We start from the raw sequence: 19,408 nt of genomic DNA, 5'->3' as shown, positions 1-19,408 counted from the left end.
CAATACCAGCTTTGATGCACTTGTACTGTCTCCGCCTTCTAGATGGAAGCGGGGTGAACAGGCCGTGGCTCAGCCCCTTGAGTTTCTGTGACACCGGTTGCTGTAGATGTCCTGGAAGGCAGGCAGTGTGATGCTTTGGACTGACCGTACCACCCTCTGGAGAGCCCTGCTTTTGCGGACGGTGCAATTGCCGTACCAGGCGGTGATACAGTCCGACAGGATGCTCTCAATGGTGCACCTGTAGAAGTTTGTGAGGGTCTTAGAGAGGGGTCAAGACACATTTATTCAGTCTCCTGAGGTTGAAGAGGCACTGTAATGCCTTTTTCACCACACTGTCTGTGTGGATGGACCATTTCAGGTTTTCAGTGATGTGAACGCAGAGGAATTTGAGGATTTTCACACTCTCCACTGCGGCCCCATCGATGTGGAGGGGGGCGTGCTCTCTCTGCTGTCTCCTAAAGTCCACGATCAGCTCCTTCATTTTGTTGATGTTGAAGGAGAGGTTATTTTCCTGGCCCAACTCCGCCAGGGCCCTCACCTCCTTCCTGTAGGCTGTCTCGTCGTTGTTGGTAATCAGGTCTACCACTGTTGTTTCATCAGCAAACTTTATGATTGAGTTGAAGATGTGAGTGACCACGCAGTCATGAGAGAACAGGGAGTACAGGAGGGGGCAGAGCATGCACCCTTGTGGAGCCCCCGTGTTCAGGAGCAGCGTGGTGGAGATGTTGTTGCCTACCCTCACCACCTGGGGTGAGCCCATCAGGAAGTCCGGGATCCAGTTGCAGAGGGCGGGTTTCAGACCCAGGGCCCTGATCTTAGGCTGAGCTGTAGTCAAAGAACATACTGTACATAGGTATTCCTGTTGTCCAGATGGGATGGGGCAGTGTGCAGTTCAATGGCGATTGCGTCTGTGGATCTGTTGGGGCGGTTTGAAAATTGTAGTGGGCCTAGGGTGTCGGAAAAGATAGAGATGACGTGATCCATAACTAGTCTCTCAAAGCACTTCATGATGACAAGAAGTGAGTGTTACGGGGCAATAGTAATTTAGTTCAGTTGCTTTCACTTTCTTGGGTACAGGAACAATGGTGGACATATTGAAGCAAGTGAGGACAACAGACTGATGAAATTATACGAACAAAAATATAAACCCAACATGTAACGTGTTTGTCCCATGTTTCATGAGCTGAAATAAAAGATTCCAGAAATGTTCCATATGCTGAAAAAGCTAATTTCTCTCAAATGTTGGCCAGAAATGTATTTACATCCCTGTTAGCGAGCATTTCTCATTTTCCAAGATAATCCATCCACCTGACAGGTGTGGCATATCAAGAAGCTGATTAAACAGCATGATCATTACACAGGTGCACCTTGTGCTGGGGACATTCAAAGGCCACTCTTAAAATGTGAAGTTTTGTCACACAAAACATTGTCACAGATGTCTCAAGTTTTGAGGGAGCGTGCAATTGGCATGCTGACTGCAGGAATGTCCACCAGAGCTGTTGCCAAATACTTTAATGTTAATTTCTCTAATATAAGCCACCTCCAACATTGTTTTAGAGAATTTGGCAGTACGTCCAACCGGCCTCACAACTGCAGACCACGTGTAACCACGCCAGCCCAAGTGGGTGGGCCTATGCCCTCCCAGGCCCACCCATGACTGCACTCTTGCCCAGTCATGTGAAATCCATAGATTAGGGCCTTATTTATATATTTCAATTGACTGATTTCATTATGTGTACTGTAACTCCGTAAAAGCATTGAAATTGTTGCATGTTGCGTTTTATATATTAGTTCAGTATATATAAAACATTTAAATTCTAAATTCTCTCTGTTGTTTCCCAGACGGACGCTGCGCTCATGTACGATGCCGTGCACGTGGTGGCCGTGGCCGTGCAGCAGTCTCAGCAGATCACTGTCAGCTCCCTACAGTGCAACAGACACAAACCCTGGCGCTTTGGGAACAGATTCATGGCCCTCATCAAAGATGTACGTAGTATTATACATTACACACCGGCCCACTGAAAAGGCAGGGGAGGGATGGACATGGAGAGAGAGAATGAATGAGTGAGAGAGAGCCTACACACACATAGGAGAGAGAGAGAATGAATGAGTGAGTGAGAGAACGCCTACACACACATAGGAGAGAGAGAATGAATGAGTGAGTGAGAGAGAGCCTACACACACATAGGAGAGAGAGAGAATGAATGAGTGAGTGAGAGAACGCCTACACACACATAGGAGAGAGAGCATGAAAGAGAGAGAGAACGCCTACACACACATAGGGGAGAGAGCATGAAAGAGAGAGAGAACGCCTACACACACAGGGGAGAGATTGAAAGAGAGAGAGAACGCCTACACACATAGGAGAGAGAGAATGAAAAAGAGAGAGAACACCTACACACACAGGAGAGAGAATGAAAGAGTGAGAGAACGCCTACACACACATAGGAGAGAGAATGAAAGAGTGAGAGAATGCCTACACACACATAGGAGAGAGAGAATGAAAGAGTGAGAGAACGCCTACACACACAGGAGAGAGAGAATGAAAGAGTGAGAGAACGACTACACACACATAGGCGAGAGAGCATGAAAGAGAGAGAGAATGCCTACACACACATAGGAGAGAGAATGAAAGAGTGAGAGAACGCCTACACACACATAGGAGAGAGAATGAAAGAGAGAGAGAACGACTACACACACATAGGAGAGAGAGCATGAAAGAGAGAGAGAACGCCTACACACACAGGGGAGAGATTGAAAGAGAGAGAGAACGCCTACACACACATAGGAGAGAGGGAATGAAAAAGAGAGAGAACACCTACACACACAGGAGAGAGAATGAAAGAGTGAGAGAACGCCTACACACACAGGAGAGAGAGAATGAAAGAGTGAGAGAACGACTACACACACATAGGAGAGAGAGCATGAAAGAGAGAGAGAACGCCTACACACACATAGGAGAGAGAGATTGAATGAGTGAGAGAACGCCTACACACACATAGGAGAGAGAGAATGAAAGAGTGAGAGAACGCCTACACACACGTAGGAGAGAGACACAAGAGAGACATACAGCGAGACAAGCTGGATGGGCACAATGGGGCGATCAAAGAAATCAATGTAAATGAAAGAAAAAGGCTTTGTTTTTAACTGCATTTTTATATTATGTACATTCATAGTTCTCCGAGAGCAGCAACCATCTTAATCTTAAACCTGTCTCCCTGTTTTCATATCATGTCCCTACATGATCTTAATCTGGGCTAATTATTCCTCAGTGTGCTAGATAGATTCTGGAAACTGGGGTGGTTAATCCAAACGTCCCTGTCTGTCAGCTATATTTAGGGTCTGTAAAGCCTAGCTACCCTGTCCTGTTCTGTTTGCTCTGTGAGATTTCACCAGAACCTTGCTAACACTCACACTGTCTCGGGGGTGGTGTGGCTGGAGGGTGGGGAGGACGAATGGAGGGATGAGGCTTTTGACATTTTAAAGCTCTTTGTCTCGAACCGCCGCACAAATAATCTCACATCTCGCCACCTCTAGTGCTCTCTCTCTCTCTAAGCCTGTGGACCAGTACTAGGGTGGACACCAGCCAGCCCTCATAAAAGACACCACTGTTTAGCCTGATGGTCTTTATACACCACTGCACTGTCGATCCAGAGTGACATACAGGGTAACACTGGACTATCACTGCCTGGCCACTGTATCACAGGCTAACACTGGACTATCACTGCCTGGCCACTGTATCACAGACTAACACTATACTATCACTGCCTGGCCACTGTATCACAGGCTAACGCTGGACTATCACTGCCTGGCCACTGTATCACAGGCTAACACTGAACTATCACTGCATGGTCACTGTATCACAGGCTAACACTGAACTATCACTGCCTGGCCACTGTATCACAGGCTAACGCTGAACTATCACTGCGTGGTCACTGTATCACAGGCTAACACTGAACTATCACTGCCTGGCCACTGTATCACAGGCTAACACTGAACTATCACTGCCTGGCCACTGTATCACAGGCTAACGCTGGACTATCACTGCCTGGCCACTGTATCGCAGGCTAACACTGAACTATCACTGCCTGGCCACTGTATCACAGGCTAACACTGAACTATCACTGCATGGTCACTGTATCACAGGCTAACACTGAACTATCACTGCCTGGCCACTGTATCACAGGCTAACGCTGAACTATCACTGCGTGGTCACTGTATCACAGGCTAACACTGAACTATCACTGCCTGGCCACTGTATCACAGGCTAACACTGAACTATCACTGCCTGGCCACTGTATCACAGGCTAACGCTGGACTATCACTGCCTGGCCACTGTATCGCAGGCTAACACTGAACTATCACTGCCTGGCCACTGTATCACAGGCTAACACTGAACTATCACTGCATGGTCACTGTATCACAGGCTAACACTGAACTATCACTGCCTGGCCACTGTATCACAGGCTAACGCTGAACTATCACTGCGTGGTCACTGTATCACAGGCTAACACTGAACTATCACTGCCTGGCCACTGTATCACAGGCTAACACTGAACTATCACTGCCTGGCCACTGTATCACAGGCTAACGCTGGACTATCACTGCCTGGCCACTGTATCGCAGGCTAACACTGAACTATCACTGCCTGGCCACTGCATCACAGGCTAACACTGAACTATCACTGCATGGCCACTGCATCACAGGCTAACACTGAACTATCAATGCCTGGCCACTGTATCACAGGCTAACACTGAACTATCACTGCCTGGCCACTGTATCACAGGCTAACACTGAACTATCACTGCCTGGCCACTGTATCACAGGCTAACACTGAACTATCACTGCCTGGCCACTGTATCACAGGCTAACACTGAACTATCACTGACTGGCCACTGCATTACAGGCTAACACTGAACTATCACTGCATGGCCACTGCATCACAGGCTAACACTGGACTATCACTGACTGGCCACTGCATCACAGGCTAACACTGAACTATCACTGCCTGGCCACTGAATCACAGGCTAACGCTGGACTATCACTGCCTGGCCACTGTATCGCAGGCTAACACTGAACTATCACTGCCTGGCCACTGTATCACAGGCTAACACTGGACTATCACTGACTGGCCACTGTATCACAGGCTAACACTGGACTATCACTGACTGGCCACTGCATCACAGGCTAACACTGAACTATCACTGCCTGGCCACTGTATCACAGGCTAACGCTGGACTATCACTGCCTGGCCACTGTATCGCAGGCTAACACTGAACTATCACTGCCTGGCCACTGCATCACAGGCTAACACTGAACTATCACTGCATGGCCACTGTATCACAGGCTAATACTGAACTATCCCTGCCTGGCCACTGTATCACAGGCTAACACTGAACTATCACTGCATGGCCACTGCATCACAGGCTAACACTGAACTATCACTGCATGGCCACTGCATCACAGGCTAACACTGAACTATCACTGCCTGGCCACTGTATCACAGGCTAACGCTGGACTATCACTGCCTGGCCACTGTATCGCAGGCTAACACTGAACTATCACTGCCTGGCCACTGTATCACAGGCTAACACTGGACTATCACTGCATGGCCACTGTATCACAGGCTAACACTGAACTATCACTGCCTGGCCACTGTATCACAGGCTAACACTGAACTATCACTGCATGGCCACTGTATCACAGGCTAACACTGAACTATCACTGCCTGGCCACTGTATCACAGGCTAACGCTGGACTATCACTGCCTGGCCACTGTATCGCAGGCTAACACTGAACTATCACTGCCTGGCCACTGTATCACAGGCTAACACTGAACTATCACTGCATGGCCACTGTATCACAGGCTAATACTGAACTATCCCTGCATGGCCACTGTATCACAGGCTAACACTGAACTATCACTGCATGGCCACTGTATCACAGGCTAACACTGAACTATCACTGCCTGGCCACTGTATCACAGGCTAACACTGAACTATCACTGCCTGGCCACTGTATCACAGGCTAACACTGGACTATCACTGCCTGGCCACTGCATCACAGGCTAACACTGAACTATCACTGCATGGCCACTGCATCACAGGCTAACACTGAACTATCACTGCCTGGCCACTGTATCACAGGCTAACACTGAACTATCACTGCCTGGCCACTGTATCACAGGCTAACACTGAACTATCACTGCCTGGCCACTGTATCACAGGCTAACGCTGGACTATCACTGCCTGGCCACTGTATCGCAGGCTAACACTGAACTATCACTGCCTGGCCACTGTATCGCAGGCTAACACTGAACTATCACTGCCTGGCCACTGTATCACAGGCTAACACTGAACTATCACTGCCTGGCCACTGTATCACAGGCTAACACTGAACTATCACTGCCTGGCCACTGTATCACAGGCTAACACTGAACTATCACTGCCTGGCCACTGTATCACAGGCTAACACTGAACTATCACTGCCTGGCCACTGTATCACAGGCTAACACTGGACTATCACTGCCTGGCCACTGCATCACAGGCTAACACTGAACTATCACTGCCTGGCCACTGTATCACAGGCTAACACTGGACTATCACTGCATGGCCACTGTATCACAGGCTAACACTGAACTATCACTGCCTGGCCACTGTATCACAGGCTAACACTGAACTATCACTGCCTGGCCACTGTATCACAGGCTAACACTGAACTATTAATGCCTGGCGGGTAGGAGCATTGGGCCAGTAACCGAAAGGTTTCTGGATCGTATCCCCGAGCTGACAAGGTAAACATATGTCGTTCTGCCCCTGAGCAAGGCAGGTATCCCACTGTTCCCCAGGCGCCGATGATGTGGATGTTGACTAAGGCAGCCCCCCTCACCTCTCTGACTCAGAGGGGTTTTGTTAAATGCGGAAGACACATTTCAGTTGAATACATTCGGTTGTACTACTGACTAGGTATCCCCCTTTCCCTACACTGTCACTGAATCACCACTGTATTACAGGCTAACATTACACTATCACTGAATCACCACTGTATTACAGGCTAACATTACACTATCATTGAATCACCCCTGTATTACAGGCTAACATTACACTATCACTGAATCACCACTGTATTACAGGCTAACATTACACTATCACTGAATCACAACTGTATTACAGGCTAACATTACACTATCATTGAATCACCCCTGTATTACAGGCTAACATTACACTATCACTGAATCACCACTGTATTACAGGCTAACATTACACTATCACTGAATCACTACTGTATTACAGGCTAACATTACCCTATCACTGAATCACTACTGTATTACAGGCTAACATTACACTATCACTGAATCACCACTGTATTATAGGCTAACATTACACTATCACTGAATCACCACTGTATTACAGGCTAACATTACACTATCACTGAATCACTACTGTATTACAGGCTAACATTACACTATCACTGAATCACCACTGTATTACAGGCTAACATTACACTATCATTGAATCACCACTGTATTACAGGCTAACATTACACTATCACTGAATCACCACTGTATTACAGGCTAACATTACACTATCATTGAATCACCACTGTATTACAGGCTAACATTACACTATCACTGAATCACCACTGTATTACAGGCTAACATTACACTATCATTGAATCACCACTGTATTACAGGCTAACATTACACTATCACTGAATCACTACTGTATTACAGGCTAACATTACACTATCACTGAATCACCACTGTATTACAGGCTAACATTACACTATCACTGAATCACCACTGTATTACAGGCTAACATTACACTATCATTGAATCACCACTGTATTACAGGCTAACATTACACTATCATTGAATCACCACTGTATTACAGGCTAACATTACACTATCATTGAATCACCACTGTATTACAGGCTAACATTACACTATCATTGAATCACCACTGTATTACAGGCTAACATTACACTATCATTGAATCACCACTGTATTACAGGCTAACATTACACTATCATTGAATCACCACTGTATTACAGGCTAACATTACACTATCATTGAATCACCACTGTATTACAGGCTAACATTACACTATCACTGAATCACCACTGTATTACAGGCTAACATTACACTATCATTGAATCACCACTGTATTACAGGCTAACATTACACTATCACTGAATCACAGGCTAACATTACACTATCATTGAATCACCACTGTATTACAGGCTAACATTACACTATCACTGAATCACAGGCTAACATTACACTTAACATACTATATCTATTTAACACGGATTCATTCAAAGGTACCAATTTCCACTGTTATTTTCAATATAACCATGTCCAACATAGGCAGGTAATTGTAGTTATGTTTTGGAAATTCACAATCTTCTTTCATCTAGTTCTCTCTTCCCAACAAAGAGGAACAATGTGACATTTATGAGCCTGTAATAACATGACGTTAGATGAGTCATACTACAGGTTCTTTCTGAAATAACATTCGCTTTAACTCAGTTGCTCCTTCTTCTCTAAGAAAAAGGCACAGAATTCAACATTTGCCATGCAATGTAACACAAGAGAGTTATATCAAGGCACAAGGCGAGACCCAGATGCAGACACAGGAGGCAGAGTCTTACAATGTTTAATAATCCAAAGGGGAAGGCAAGAGAATGGTCGTGGACAGGCAAAAAGGTCAAAACCAGATCAGAGTCCAGGAGGTACAGAGTTGCAGACAGGCTCGTGGTCAAGGCAGGCAGAATGGTCAGGCAGGTACAAAGTCCAGAAACAGCCAAGGGTCAAAACCGGGAGGACTAGAAAAAGGAGAATGCAAAAAGCAGGAGAACGGGGAAACCGGCTGGTTGACTTGGACACATACAAGACGAACTGGCACAGAGAGACAGGAAACACAGGGATAAATACACTGGGTAAAATAAGCGACACCTGGAGGGGGTGGAGACAATCACAACAACAGGTGAAATAGATCAGGGTGTGACAAGTCCAGTGCTTAGGGCCCCTTTTATTTTCAGCATTCCAAAGCAGTGCCTATATCGTTACAGATTGGGTAATAACTATCTCACTGTTACTAAAGCAACCATCAGAATTACGTCCAAAAAGCGTCTGTGTCCTGGAGAAAGCTGTATAGAGTTTGTGTATGTGGTATTAATAATTAATATACAGTGTGTGTGTGTGTGTGTGTGTAGCGTACCTTTGTGTACTTGTGCGCCTTGCTTAAAGGTGAACTCTAATGAATAATGAATGTCTCTATTTTGCTGAGAATGAGTGAGCTCCTGTGACCTCTTGCTCTTTGGTTATTTTTTTTATTTTTTTATTTTACCTTTATTTTACTAGGCAAGTCAGTTAAGAACAAATTCTTATTTTCAATGACGGCCTAGGAACAGTGGGTTAACTGCCTGTTCAGGGGCAGAACGACAGATTTGTACCTTGTCAGCTCGGGGGTTTGAACTTGCAACCTTCCAGTTACTAGTCCAACGCTCTAACCACTAGGCTACCCTGCCGCCCCAGGGGTACCCTACCCTGCCGCCCCCAGTTATGATGAATCTCTATCTCTCTTTCCCTCCTCCATCTCTTTCTCCTCACTCTCCATCCCTTTCTCCCTTTCACTCTTGCTTTCTATCTCTCTTTTTCTGTCTCTCCTCCCTTCCTTCCTCCCTCTCTCGCTTCCTACCCCTCTCTCTTTCTCTCCTCCAGGCCCACTGGGATGGCTTGACTGGGCGGATCACTTTCAACAGAACCAATGGCTTGAGGACAGACTTTGACCTGGATGTGATTAGTCTGAAGGAGGACGGACTGGAGAAGGTACTAGGGGAGTGTGTGTGTGTGTTTGAGTGTGCAAGTTTATAATACATGACCATGTGTGCACGTCTATGGAGGAGATCATTCATTAAAGAAAGCTTGCCAACACAGCAGATCCAAGCACCAACCCACACACACACACCCTCCTTACACACATGCTCCCCTGTGTGTGCCTCTCAGATGCTCCTGACCTCCTTGTCTCTCTCTGTGGCGTGTGTCTGCGCCTCCATGAATAATTTACTCGATTCATGAAAAAACCTTCAGGAGCCCTCCAACCTCATGAAGGCTGAATTAAACAGTTGATTTGCAATTACAAAGCAGCCATCTCTAAGGCCTCAGTAGTGGGCATCAGAGAGAGGAGCAGGGCTGTTGTGGCTGTAGTGGGTTGGTGCTGCAGAGTGTCTGCTGAGATGAGAAGCCCTGTAGTGGTTAAGATAATAACACCGCCAGGATGAGAGGCCCCTGCAGGCTCGCCCCTCTTCTCCTCCTGCTCTTCTTGCTGCTTCCACCAACCCCTCCTTACACACTCACTCACATGCACACACATACACTCAGTACTCCACCTCTTCAGCTCAAGCACACATTCCCAGAATTCTCCAGCACCTTTAGGACACGGCTGACAGCAGGTCTTAACTCTTAACCTGCGAGATGTGATATACGAGCTGATCTAGGATAAGGATCTGCCTCTAGCTCTCTGTGGAAGAGGAGTGTGTGTGTGTCTGTGTGTGTGTCGTGTGTGTGTGTCTGTGTGTGTGTGTGTGTGTGTGGGGGGGGGGGGGGGGGGGGTGCGTGCGTGTTTGTAATAACGCACCTCCCATCATATTTTCTCATAGACACACTCTCCCCTGAACAGTTTTTCTGTATGGAAGATATAACTGAAGTGCACTAAATTCTAATGTTTTGTCTGTGTTTTTCCCCTCAGATTGGAACATGGGACCCTCCTAGTGGCTTGAACATGACAGACCACCAGAAGGGGAAGACATCCAATGTCACAGACTCCTTAGCCAACAGATCTCTAGTTGTCTCCACCATACTGGTAAGTACCATTCTGTCTTTGTTCTGGGGTAGACACGTATTGTCTTTTCATAGAGAACTTAAATTGCTGTACTAACTGTCAGCTGGGTGCTATAACAGAGTTCTACCATGTCTACATAAGTGATTATGAATGTCCAGAACTGCTCTAAGACTTAATTGACTCCTGGAAAAGGTGTTATTCCTTTTTAGTTTTTAGGCCATTTTCTTTGAAAATTGATCCACTTGAATTTCTCAGGATGGTTGTCGGCCTGTGAGCGAATTGAATGAAAGTAGCCGAAAGTACACCACTTTTAAATTACCAGTCCACACTTCACTTCACTGCTGTGGAGAGGTCCCTTTCCAATTGGTTGAGAACAGTTTCAGGCAGGGCTAATTGGCTGATTGATTGTCCAATAAGATTTCCTGGTTTAAGGCTCTCTCTCTCGCATTTTATTAGTCCCTCTATTGAGGAGTTGTTTCTCTACCCAGTGATGTTAAACCCAGACATTCAGGGGAAGTTAAAGAGTGCCCTAGGATCTCTAATGCTTCTCTATGAGTCACACAGACCAACTCACAGCTGTACTTACTCAGGCTTCATCCAACCATCTTTGGCATTTTAGAAAAGCACTATAAACATCCTGTGTATTGTTATTATTCACTCTATAGAAGAATTATAAAAACATCTTAGCTTCAATGATGAGTGTGTAATGATGGGGCGATGAGTAGGAAGCAGGTGAAATGTTTTAATACAACAATAAAACCAAGAACACGACACCGACATAAGGCAGTATGCCGATACACAAGAACAATACCAACTGGTGAGTGAACATAGGAGAGTGACATATGAAGGTAATGGAGACCAGGTGTGAATCATAATGATACACAGGTGCGAGTAAAGATGAGTGCCAGGTGTGCGTAATGATGAATCCCAGAACCAGTGGTTAGTACTCTGGCGACGTCGTATGCCGGAGGGGAGGAGCAGACGTGACAGGGCGTATCACTCCACATCCTGTGGTGTCTATCTGTTGGGGTGGAGTCGACTTTGAGTTGTAAAGAAAGTCTGCTCTGGTGCTGTAGGGATTCTGTAGTCTACACGACGACTCCATCCCTCCTATCTCCTCCTTCTGAAAACCATACCAGAGCCTGCCGCAATTGACTCATCACGACTAAACAGGAAGCTTCTAGAATCAAGAAAGTTAAGGCAATTTACGATCCTATTATTAAGAAGCAGAGCGTAAAAATAACAATATCAACCAAATTGCGGTTTGTCATTATTTATCCCGTGCTGCGCTTGCCTTACCTCTCCCATGCATGCTGCCGCTGTGCTCTGATTGAATTGCTGTTATTAGTTAAGACTCTAAATGTCTGTAATTGGTGCATCAGGATTGAGTCATGGGGAGATCTCGGCTGGCTTTGAGGGGAGGAGAAAAGAGGGAGGGCTGACAATAATTGGGTTTGTTACATTTGATTGATGCACACTTTTATCCAACTTCTCTTCATTTTCTTCATGCCAGACTGAAGGATTACAAGCCCCTCTTTAAAAGGTGGAGCTGTAATTAATTTTCAATGCCTCAGAGATCTGAACTAATCAAAAGAGTTTTGGCCATTTTGTCAAGACCTCATATTGGTAATAGACTGGTAGTTAAATTGACAGTACTTCTAAGACCTCATACTGGTATTATACTGGTGGTTAATGTCACAGTATGCCCATGTGGTAATTGAGGAAGTCGTAGTATTTCACAACTGGTTTACTGCAACTGCATGAATTAGATTACTTTTTAGCATTATCAAAACCTGTGGTTTGAATTGAAGAGGGCAGTCCATAAGCGCAGACAAAGGATATCTGGAAGGATTCTGTATGAAGGAATGGTCCAAGATCCCTCCCAATGTGTTCTCCAACTATTTTACTTAATCTCTTTCTCAGAGAGGGAGGGAGGGAGGGAGGGAGGGAGAGAGAGAGAGAGGGGGAGAGAGAGAGAGGGGGAGAGAGAGAGAGGGAGAGAGAGAGAGAGAGAGAGAGAGAGAGAGAGAGAGAGAGAGAGAGAGAACTTCCATTGGCAATTTAAACATGAAAGTTAGATTTAATATGAATATGTTGTGCCCAGGTCTAGATCTGTGCTTCTAACCTTAGTGTTAACTTTGTGTTACACACACTCACACAAGCAATGCAAACAAGACTCACAGTATAATAATGATCATGAATGAGACGGATGTGAAAAACTCAATAATTACCTCACACTGACAAATAACTACTGTAAAGGTTCATTAAGCTAAATGACGGTATAATCAACCATAAGTAGCTAGTGCAACACTATATCCTGTTGAGAACCTGTTCTACCCATCATCTGTCAAACATGTCTCTCTGGCTCTGCACACCTGCAATGGCTGGGGGATCAGCTATATATGCATTGTATTATAAACTATTTCCCCCGTTCAGCGGAATCAAGGCTCCAAGGGTAAGGAGTTGTTACTAAGGTAACAGGTCATGGGAATCTAAAGAAATGAATAGACAAATCAACCTTTCAAGCTTATTTACTTTATTTCCTTGTCTTTTCATACACTTCATGGCTCCTCTTTTGGTTTCTTTAGTCAAAGCACAGACACTCAAGTCGCTGAATTTCTTCACAAACCAACTTTGAAATCAAACCCGTTTCAAATATAGACTAGATGACCAAAATTATGTTGACACTCATTCCAAAATCATGGGCATTAATATGGAGTTGGTCCCCCATTTGTTGCTATAGCAGCCTCCACTCTTCTGGGACTTGCTTCCATTCAGCCACAAGAGCATTAGAGAGGTCGGGTGCTGATTCCAATTCATCACAAAGGTTTTCAATGGGGATAAGGCATTGTCATGCTGAAGCAGGAAAGGGCCTTCCCCAAACTGTTGCAACACAGAATCACAGAATCATCCAGAATGCCATGGGTCCCCAGATCGTCAAAAGGTTCTACAGCTGCACCATCGAGAGCAACCTGACCGGTTGCATCACCGCCTGGTATGGTAACTGCTCGGCATCTGACCGTTAGGTGCTACAGATGGTAGTACGGCCCAGTACATCACTGGGGCCAAGTTTCCTACCATCCAGGACCTATATACTAGGCGGTGTCAGAGGAAAGCCCAAAAATTGTCAAAGACAGTCACTGAAGTTATAGAATGTTTTCTCTGCTACCTTACGGTAGCGGTACCAGAGCGCCAAGTCTAGAACCAAAATCTCCTTAACATCTTCTACCCCCAAGCCATATGACCGCTGAACAATTAATCAAATGCCCACCAGATTATTTACATTGACCCCCCCCATTTGTTTTTATACTGCTGCTACTCGCTGTTAATTGTCTATGCATAGTCACTTCACCCCTACCTACATGTACAAATTACTTAGACTGACCTGTACCCCTGCACATTGACTCCTGTATATAGCCTCGTTATTGTTATTTTGTTGTGTTACTTTTTATTATTTTTTACTTTAGTTTATTTGGTAAATAAACTAAATATTGAACTGCACTGTTGGTTAAGAACTTGTAAGTATGCATGCTGTATTCGGCGCATGTGACAAGTAAAGTTTGATTTGATTGTATAGTGTAGCGTTAAGATTTCCCTTCAACTGGAACTAAGGGGCCTAGCCCAAACAATGAAAAACAGCCCCAGACCATTATTCCTCCTCCACCAAACTTTACAGTTGGCACTATGCATCTGGCCAGGTACCGTTCTCCGAGCATCCGCTAAACTCAGACTCATCCGTCGGACTGTCAGATGGTGAAGCGTGATTCATCACTCCAGAGAATGCCTTTCCACTGCTCCAGAGTCCAATGGTGGTGAGCTTAACACCACTCCAGCCGATGCTTGGCATTGCGCATGATGATGTTAGGCTTGTGTGCGGTTGCTGGGCCATGGAAAACCATTTCTTGAAGCTCCCGATGAACGGTTCTTGTGCTGATGTTCGTTCCAGAAACAGTTTGGATCTCGGTAGTGAGTGTTGCAATCGAGGACAGACAATTTTTATGCGCAACGTGTTTCAGCATTCGGCAGTCCTGTGAGCTTGTGTGGCCTACCACTTCGCAACTGAGCCATTGTTGCTCCTAAACATTTCCACTTCACAATAACAGCACTTACAGTTGACAATGGCTGCTCGAGGAGGGCAGGAATTAGTCAAACTGACTTGTTGGAGAGGTAACATCCCATGACGGTGCACATTGAAAGTCACTGAGCTCTTCAGTAAGGCCATTCTACTGTGAATGTTTGTATATGGAGATTGCATGGCTGTGTGCTCGATTTTATAGACCTGTTGCTGAAATAGCCGAATCCACTCATTTGAAGGGGTGTCCACATACTTTTGTACAAATATGTAATTTTCATAAATAGGCTTTTTGTAGTATTAGTTGATTATTTTAAAGTTGTACATCATCCTTTTTAGTTTGACCACTTCTAACTATAAGTGTCCAACTTTGATTTGGCAGTAGTCCTATGTGTACCATGACTCCACATCACACGTGTGAGATTTTGCTACTGATAAGGTTGCACTATGCTCCTTTTCACTTTAGAAATGGTGCAGCTGATGTGAAAAGGCCTCTTCTCTGACACATTACATACATACAACACGAAGAATCACACCCTGGAACTAATCGTAGTAGTGCTCGCCAACAGATCACACCTCTTGTAGCCTTGTTTCCCATGTTGGAAGGGCTCATCTCTGCCAATAGGTATTTAGTATGCCAGACATAAAGAACTTTTAATTGAAACAGAATTTGATGTTGACTTTTATTTACTACAGTTGCTGGATATATGCGTTGCCGATCGGGTTGAATTAAAAGGTACAAATCCACACACGCTCTGTTGGGCTCCCCGAGGATCAGTGGAGCCGAGAGAGAGAGAGAGAGAGAGACACGAGAGATGAGACACACAGAGAGAGAGGGAGAATGAATCAGTTTTGTTTTCATTATATAATATACCCTTTTCCCCATATAGCGGAATCTGATTTTTCACAGTGCTTATCATGGCTTTTAAGGTACATACATTCAAGCAACTATTTATCTTCACTAATTGACTTTGAAATCAGAATTATGTCAAATATATTTCATAAACAGCATATTGGTTGTATTATTTGGGTATTTCAGAATTGTTCATCACTATTTCTAGTTTGACCATTTCAGATTCTTCGAGTTAAACTTTGATTAAACAGTGAGCCTATGGGAAGTCTTCCACGACTCTACATGACACGTAGAGAGCACTGAGTGGGTTCTCTTTGTTCTTTGCTCTAGGCGGTAGCCTCGTAGCATACTGGTCCAATCATTATAAAACTAAAATAAATGCTCAAATGAGTCAGCATCATTGGGACACATTATTTTCATTGGGTCACATATTACATTTTAGAAGAATCAAGGTGATTTAGCATTCAAGGGTGAGTGACTCTCCAGATCAGCAGTATAAATACAGAAGTACTTTAATAAGCTTTGCTATACAGAGATAGCTAGCTAGTCTGTTTAGATTTTCTTGCCACCCCCACTGTTTGAAATGAAAGATGCTTCTAGTTCTCCATCTGCGGGGGATCACAACACGAGACAGGATCAGGAGGTGGCATGCCAGACCTTCCACATGTTGCAGGCCGCTAGCGTGTAGCTAGCGTGTAACGTTGTCAGACACTTCCTGTGGTTCTGACCTCAGCCCCCCCTCACACACACACACAAAGCGTGCCTGCACAAACACATGCGCACGCAGGCACGCATACACAGACACTGTGTTTATACGATTAATTGGGATTAAAGCGCTGTTATCCGCTCATAATTCAATTTCCAGGGAAGAACATTTCCACAGAATGTATTCAGGACCCCATTGAAAATAACAAGTGCTGTATAATACTTTCCTTTGTTGTCCTTATGGACAGACAGACAGACAGACTAATAAAACAGTGTTAGGTGTTAATGGGCCCTCTGCCTGTTTATGATAATTACACTCTTTCACAGTTGACAGAAGGTGAGAGGTTATATGCTGCAAACGGGCTGACAATAGCTACATTGTGCTCATTGTGCTAGATAATACATATTCCAATGAAAAACATGGCAGCACTGAGAAAGAGGCCTATTCAGAGAGAGGAGATTACAGTTTATGTCTAACAGTGGGAGGGGGGCTAAAGGCCTGTCCACGTCCATTACAAACGACTCAATTAGCATACTGGAGCATTCATGTATGTTACAATTGATGTCCTCATGGGTGAATGATTTACATTGGTAATTATTGTTGACTACTCGTTAGCCCCTATCTTTTTTGTATGAGAGGATGTGGTTCTGGCTTCTTAACAGAACCACAACAGAGGGCCACCATTGTTCCTGTTCCCAAGAAAGCTAAGGTATCTGAGCTAAACGACTATCGCCACGTAGCACTCACTTCCGTCATCATGAAGACCTTTGAGAGTCTAGTCAAGGATCATATCACCTCCACCCTACCTGACACCCTAGACCCCTTCCAATTTGCTTACCGCCCCAAAAGGTCCACAAACGATGCAATCACAATCACACTGCCCTAACCCATCTGGACAAGAGGAATACTTATGTAAGAATGCTGTTCATTGAGAATGCTGTTCACCCTCCATACTCATTAAGCTCGAGATTCTGGGTCTTGACCCCGCCCTGTGCAACTGGGTCCTGGACTTTCTGACGGGACACCCCCAGGTGGTGAGGGTAGGAAGCAACTCCACCCCGCTGATCTTCAACACTGGGGCCCCACAAGGGTGCGTTCTCAGCCCTCTCCTGTACTCCCTGTTAACCCGTGACTGCATGAACATGCACGCCTCCAACTCAATCATCAAGTTTGCAGACGACACTACAGTAGTAGGCTTGATTACCAACAACGACAAGACGGCCTAGAGGGAGGAGGTGAGGGCCCTCGGAATGTGGTGTCAGGAAAATAACCTCACACTCCACGTCAGCAAAACAAAGGAGATGATCGTGGACTTCAGGACACCGCAGAGGGAGCACTCCCCTATCCACATCGACGGGACAGTAGTGGAGAAGGTTGAAAATGTTAAGTTTCTCGGCGTACACATCACGGACAAACTGAATTGGTCCACCCACACAGACAGCGTGGTGAAGAAGGCGCAACAGCGCCTCTTCAACCTCCGGAGGCTGAAGAAATTTGTCTTGTCACCAAAAACACTCACAAACTTTTACAGATGCACAATCGAGAGCATCCTGTCGGGCTGTATCACCGCCTGGTATGGCAACTTCTCCGCCCACAACTGTAAGGCTCACCAGAGGGTAGTGAGGTCTGCACAATGCATCACTGGGGGCAAACTACCTGCCCTCCAGGACACCTACACCACCCGATGTCACAAGAAGGCCAAAAAGATCATCAAGGACAACAACCACCCGAGGTCAGTACAGGTGCATCAAAGCTGGGACCGAGAGACTGAAAAACAGCTTCTATCTCAAGGCCATCAGACGGTTAAACAGCCATCACTAACATTGAGTGGCTGCTGCCAACATACTGACTCAAATCACTAGCCACTTTAATAATAAAGAATTGGATGTAATAAATGTATCACTGGTCACTTTAAACAATGCGACTTTATATAATGTTTACAAACCCTACATTACTCATCTCATATGTACAGTGGGGCAAAAAAGTATTTAGTCAGCCACTAATTGTGCAAGTTCTCCCACTTAAAAAGATGAGAGAGGTCTGTAATTTTCATCATAGGTACACTTCAACTATGACAGACAAAATGAGAAAAAGAAATCCAGAAAATCACATTGTAGGATTTTTAATGGATTTATTTGCAAATTATGGTGGAAAATAAGTATTTGGTCACCTACAAACAAGAAAGATTTCTGGCTCTCACAGACCTGTAACTTCTTCTTTAAGAGGCTCCCCTGTCCTCCACTCGTTACCTGTATTAATGGCACCTGTTTGAACTTGTTATCAGTATAAAAGACACCTGTCCACAACCTCAAACACTCACACTCCAAACTCCACTATGGCCAAGACCAAAGAGCTGTCAAAGTACACCAGAAACAAAATTGTAGACCTGCACCAGGCTGGGAAGACTGAATCTGCAATAGGTAAGCAGCTTGGTTTGAAGAAATCAACTGTGGGAGCAATTATTAGGAAATGGAAGACATACAAGACCACTGATAATCTCCCTCGATCTGGGGCTCCATGCAAGATCTCACCCCGTGGGGTCAAAATGATCACAAGAACGGTGAGCAAAAATCCCAGAACCACACGGGGGGACCTAGTGAATGACCTGCAGAGAGCTGGGACCAAAGTAACAAAGCCTACCGTCAGTAACACACTACGCCGCCAGGGACTCAAATGTGTCCCCCTGCTTAAGCCAGTACATGTCCAGGCCCGTCTGAAGTTTGCTAGAGAGCATTTAGATGATCCAGAAGAAGATTGGGAGAATGTCATATGGTCAGATGAAACCAAAATATAACTTTTTGGTAAAAACTCAACTCGTCGTGTTTGGAGGACAAAGAATGCTGAGTTGCATCCAAAGAACACCATACCTACTGTGAGGCATGGGGGTGGAAACATCATGCTTTGGGCTGTTTTTCTGCAAAGGGACCAGGACG

At 45.2% G+C, this 19,408-nt stretch overlaps 1 protein-coding gene across 2 annotated transcripts in view; it reads left to right on the top strand.

Moving 5' to 3' along the window:
* Window positions 1-19,408, top strand: part of LOC110538828 (glutamate receptor ionotropic, kainate 2) — a 247,678-nt gene that overhangs the window by 128,139 nt on the left and 100,131 nt on the right. For both annotated transcript variants that reach the window (XM_036943381.1, XM_036943390.1), the window contains exons 8-10: window positions 1,843-1,986; window positions 9,725-9,832; window positions 10,752-10,865. In XM_036943381.1, coding sequence (XP_036799276.1) covers window positions 1,843-1,986; window positions 9,725-9,832; window positions 10,752-10,865 — 366 coding nt within the window. The remainder of the gene's footprint in view (window positions 1-1,842; window positions 1,987-9,724; window positions 9,833-10,751; window positions 10,866-19,408) is intronic.

Source organism: Oncorhynchus mykiss, chromosome 2, assembly GCF_013265735.2.
Source record: "Oncorhynchus mykiss isolate Arlee chromosome 2, USDA_OmykA_1.1, whole genome shotgun sequence".
Classification (NCBI taxonomy): Eukaryota; Metazoa; Chordata; class Actinopteri; order Salmoniformes; family Salmonidae; genus Oncorhynchus; species Oncorhynchus mykiss.
Note: the sequence above shows the minus strand (reverse complement) of the source record. Positions and strands in the feature narration are given on the sequence as shown.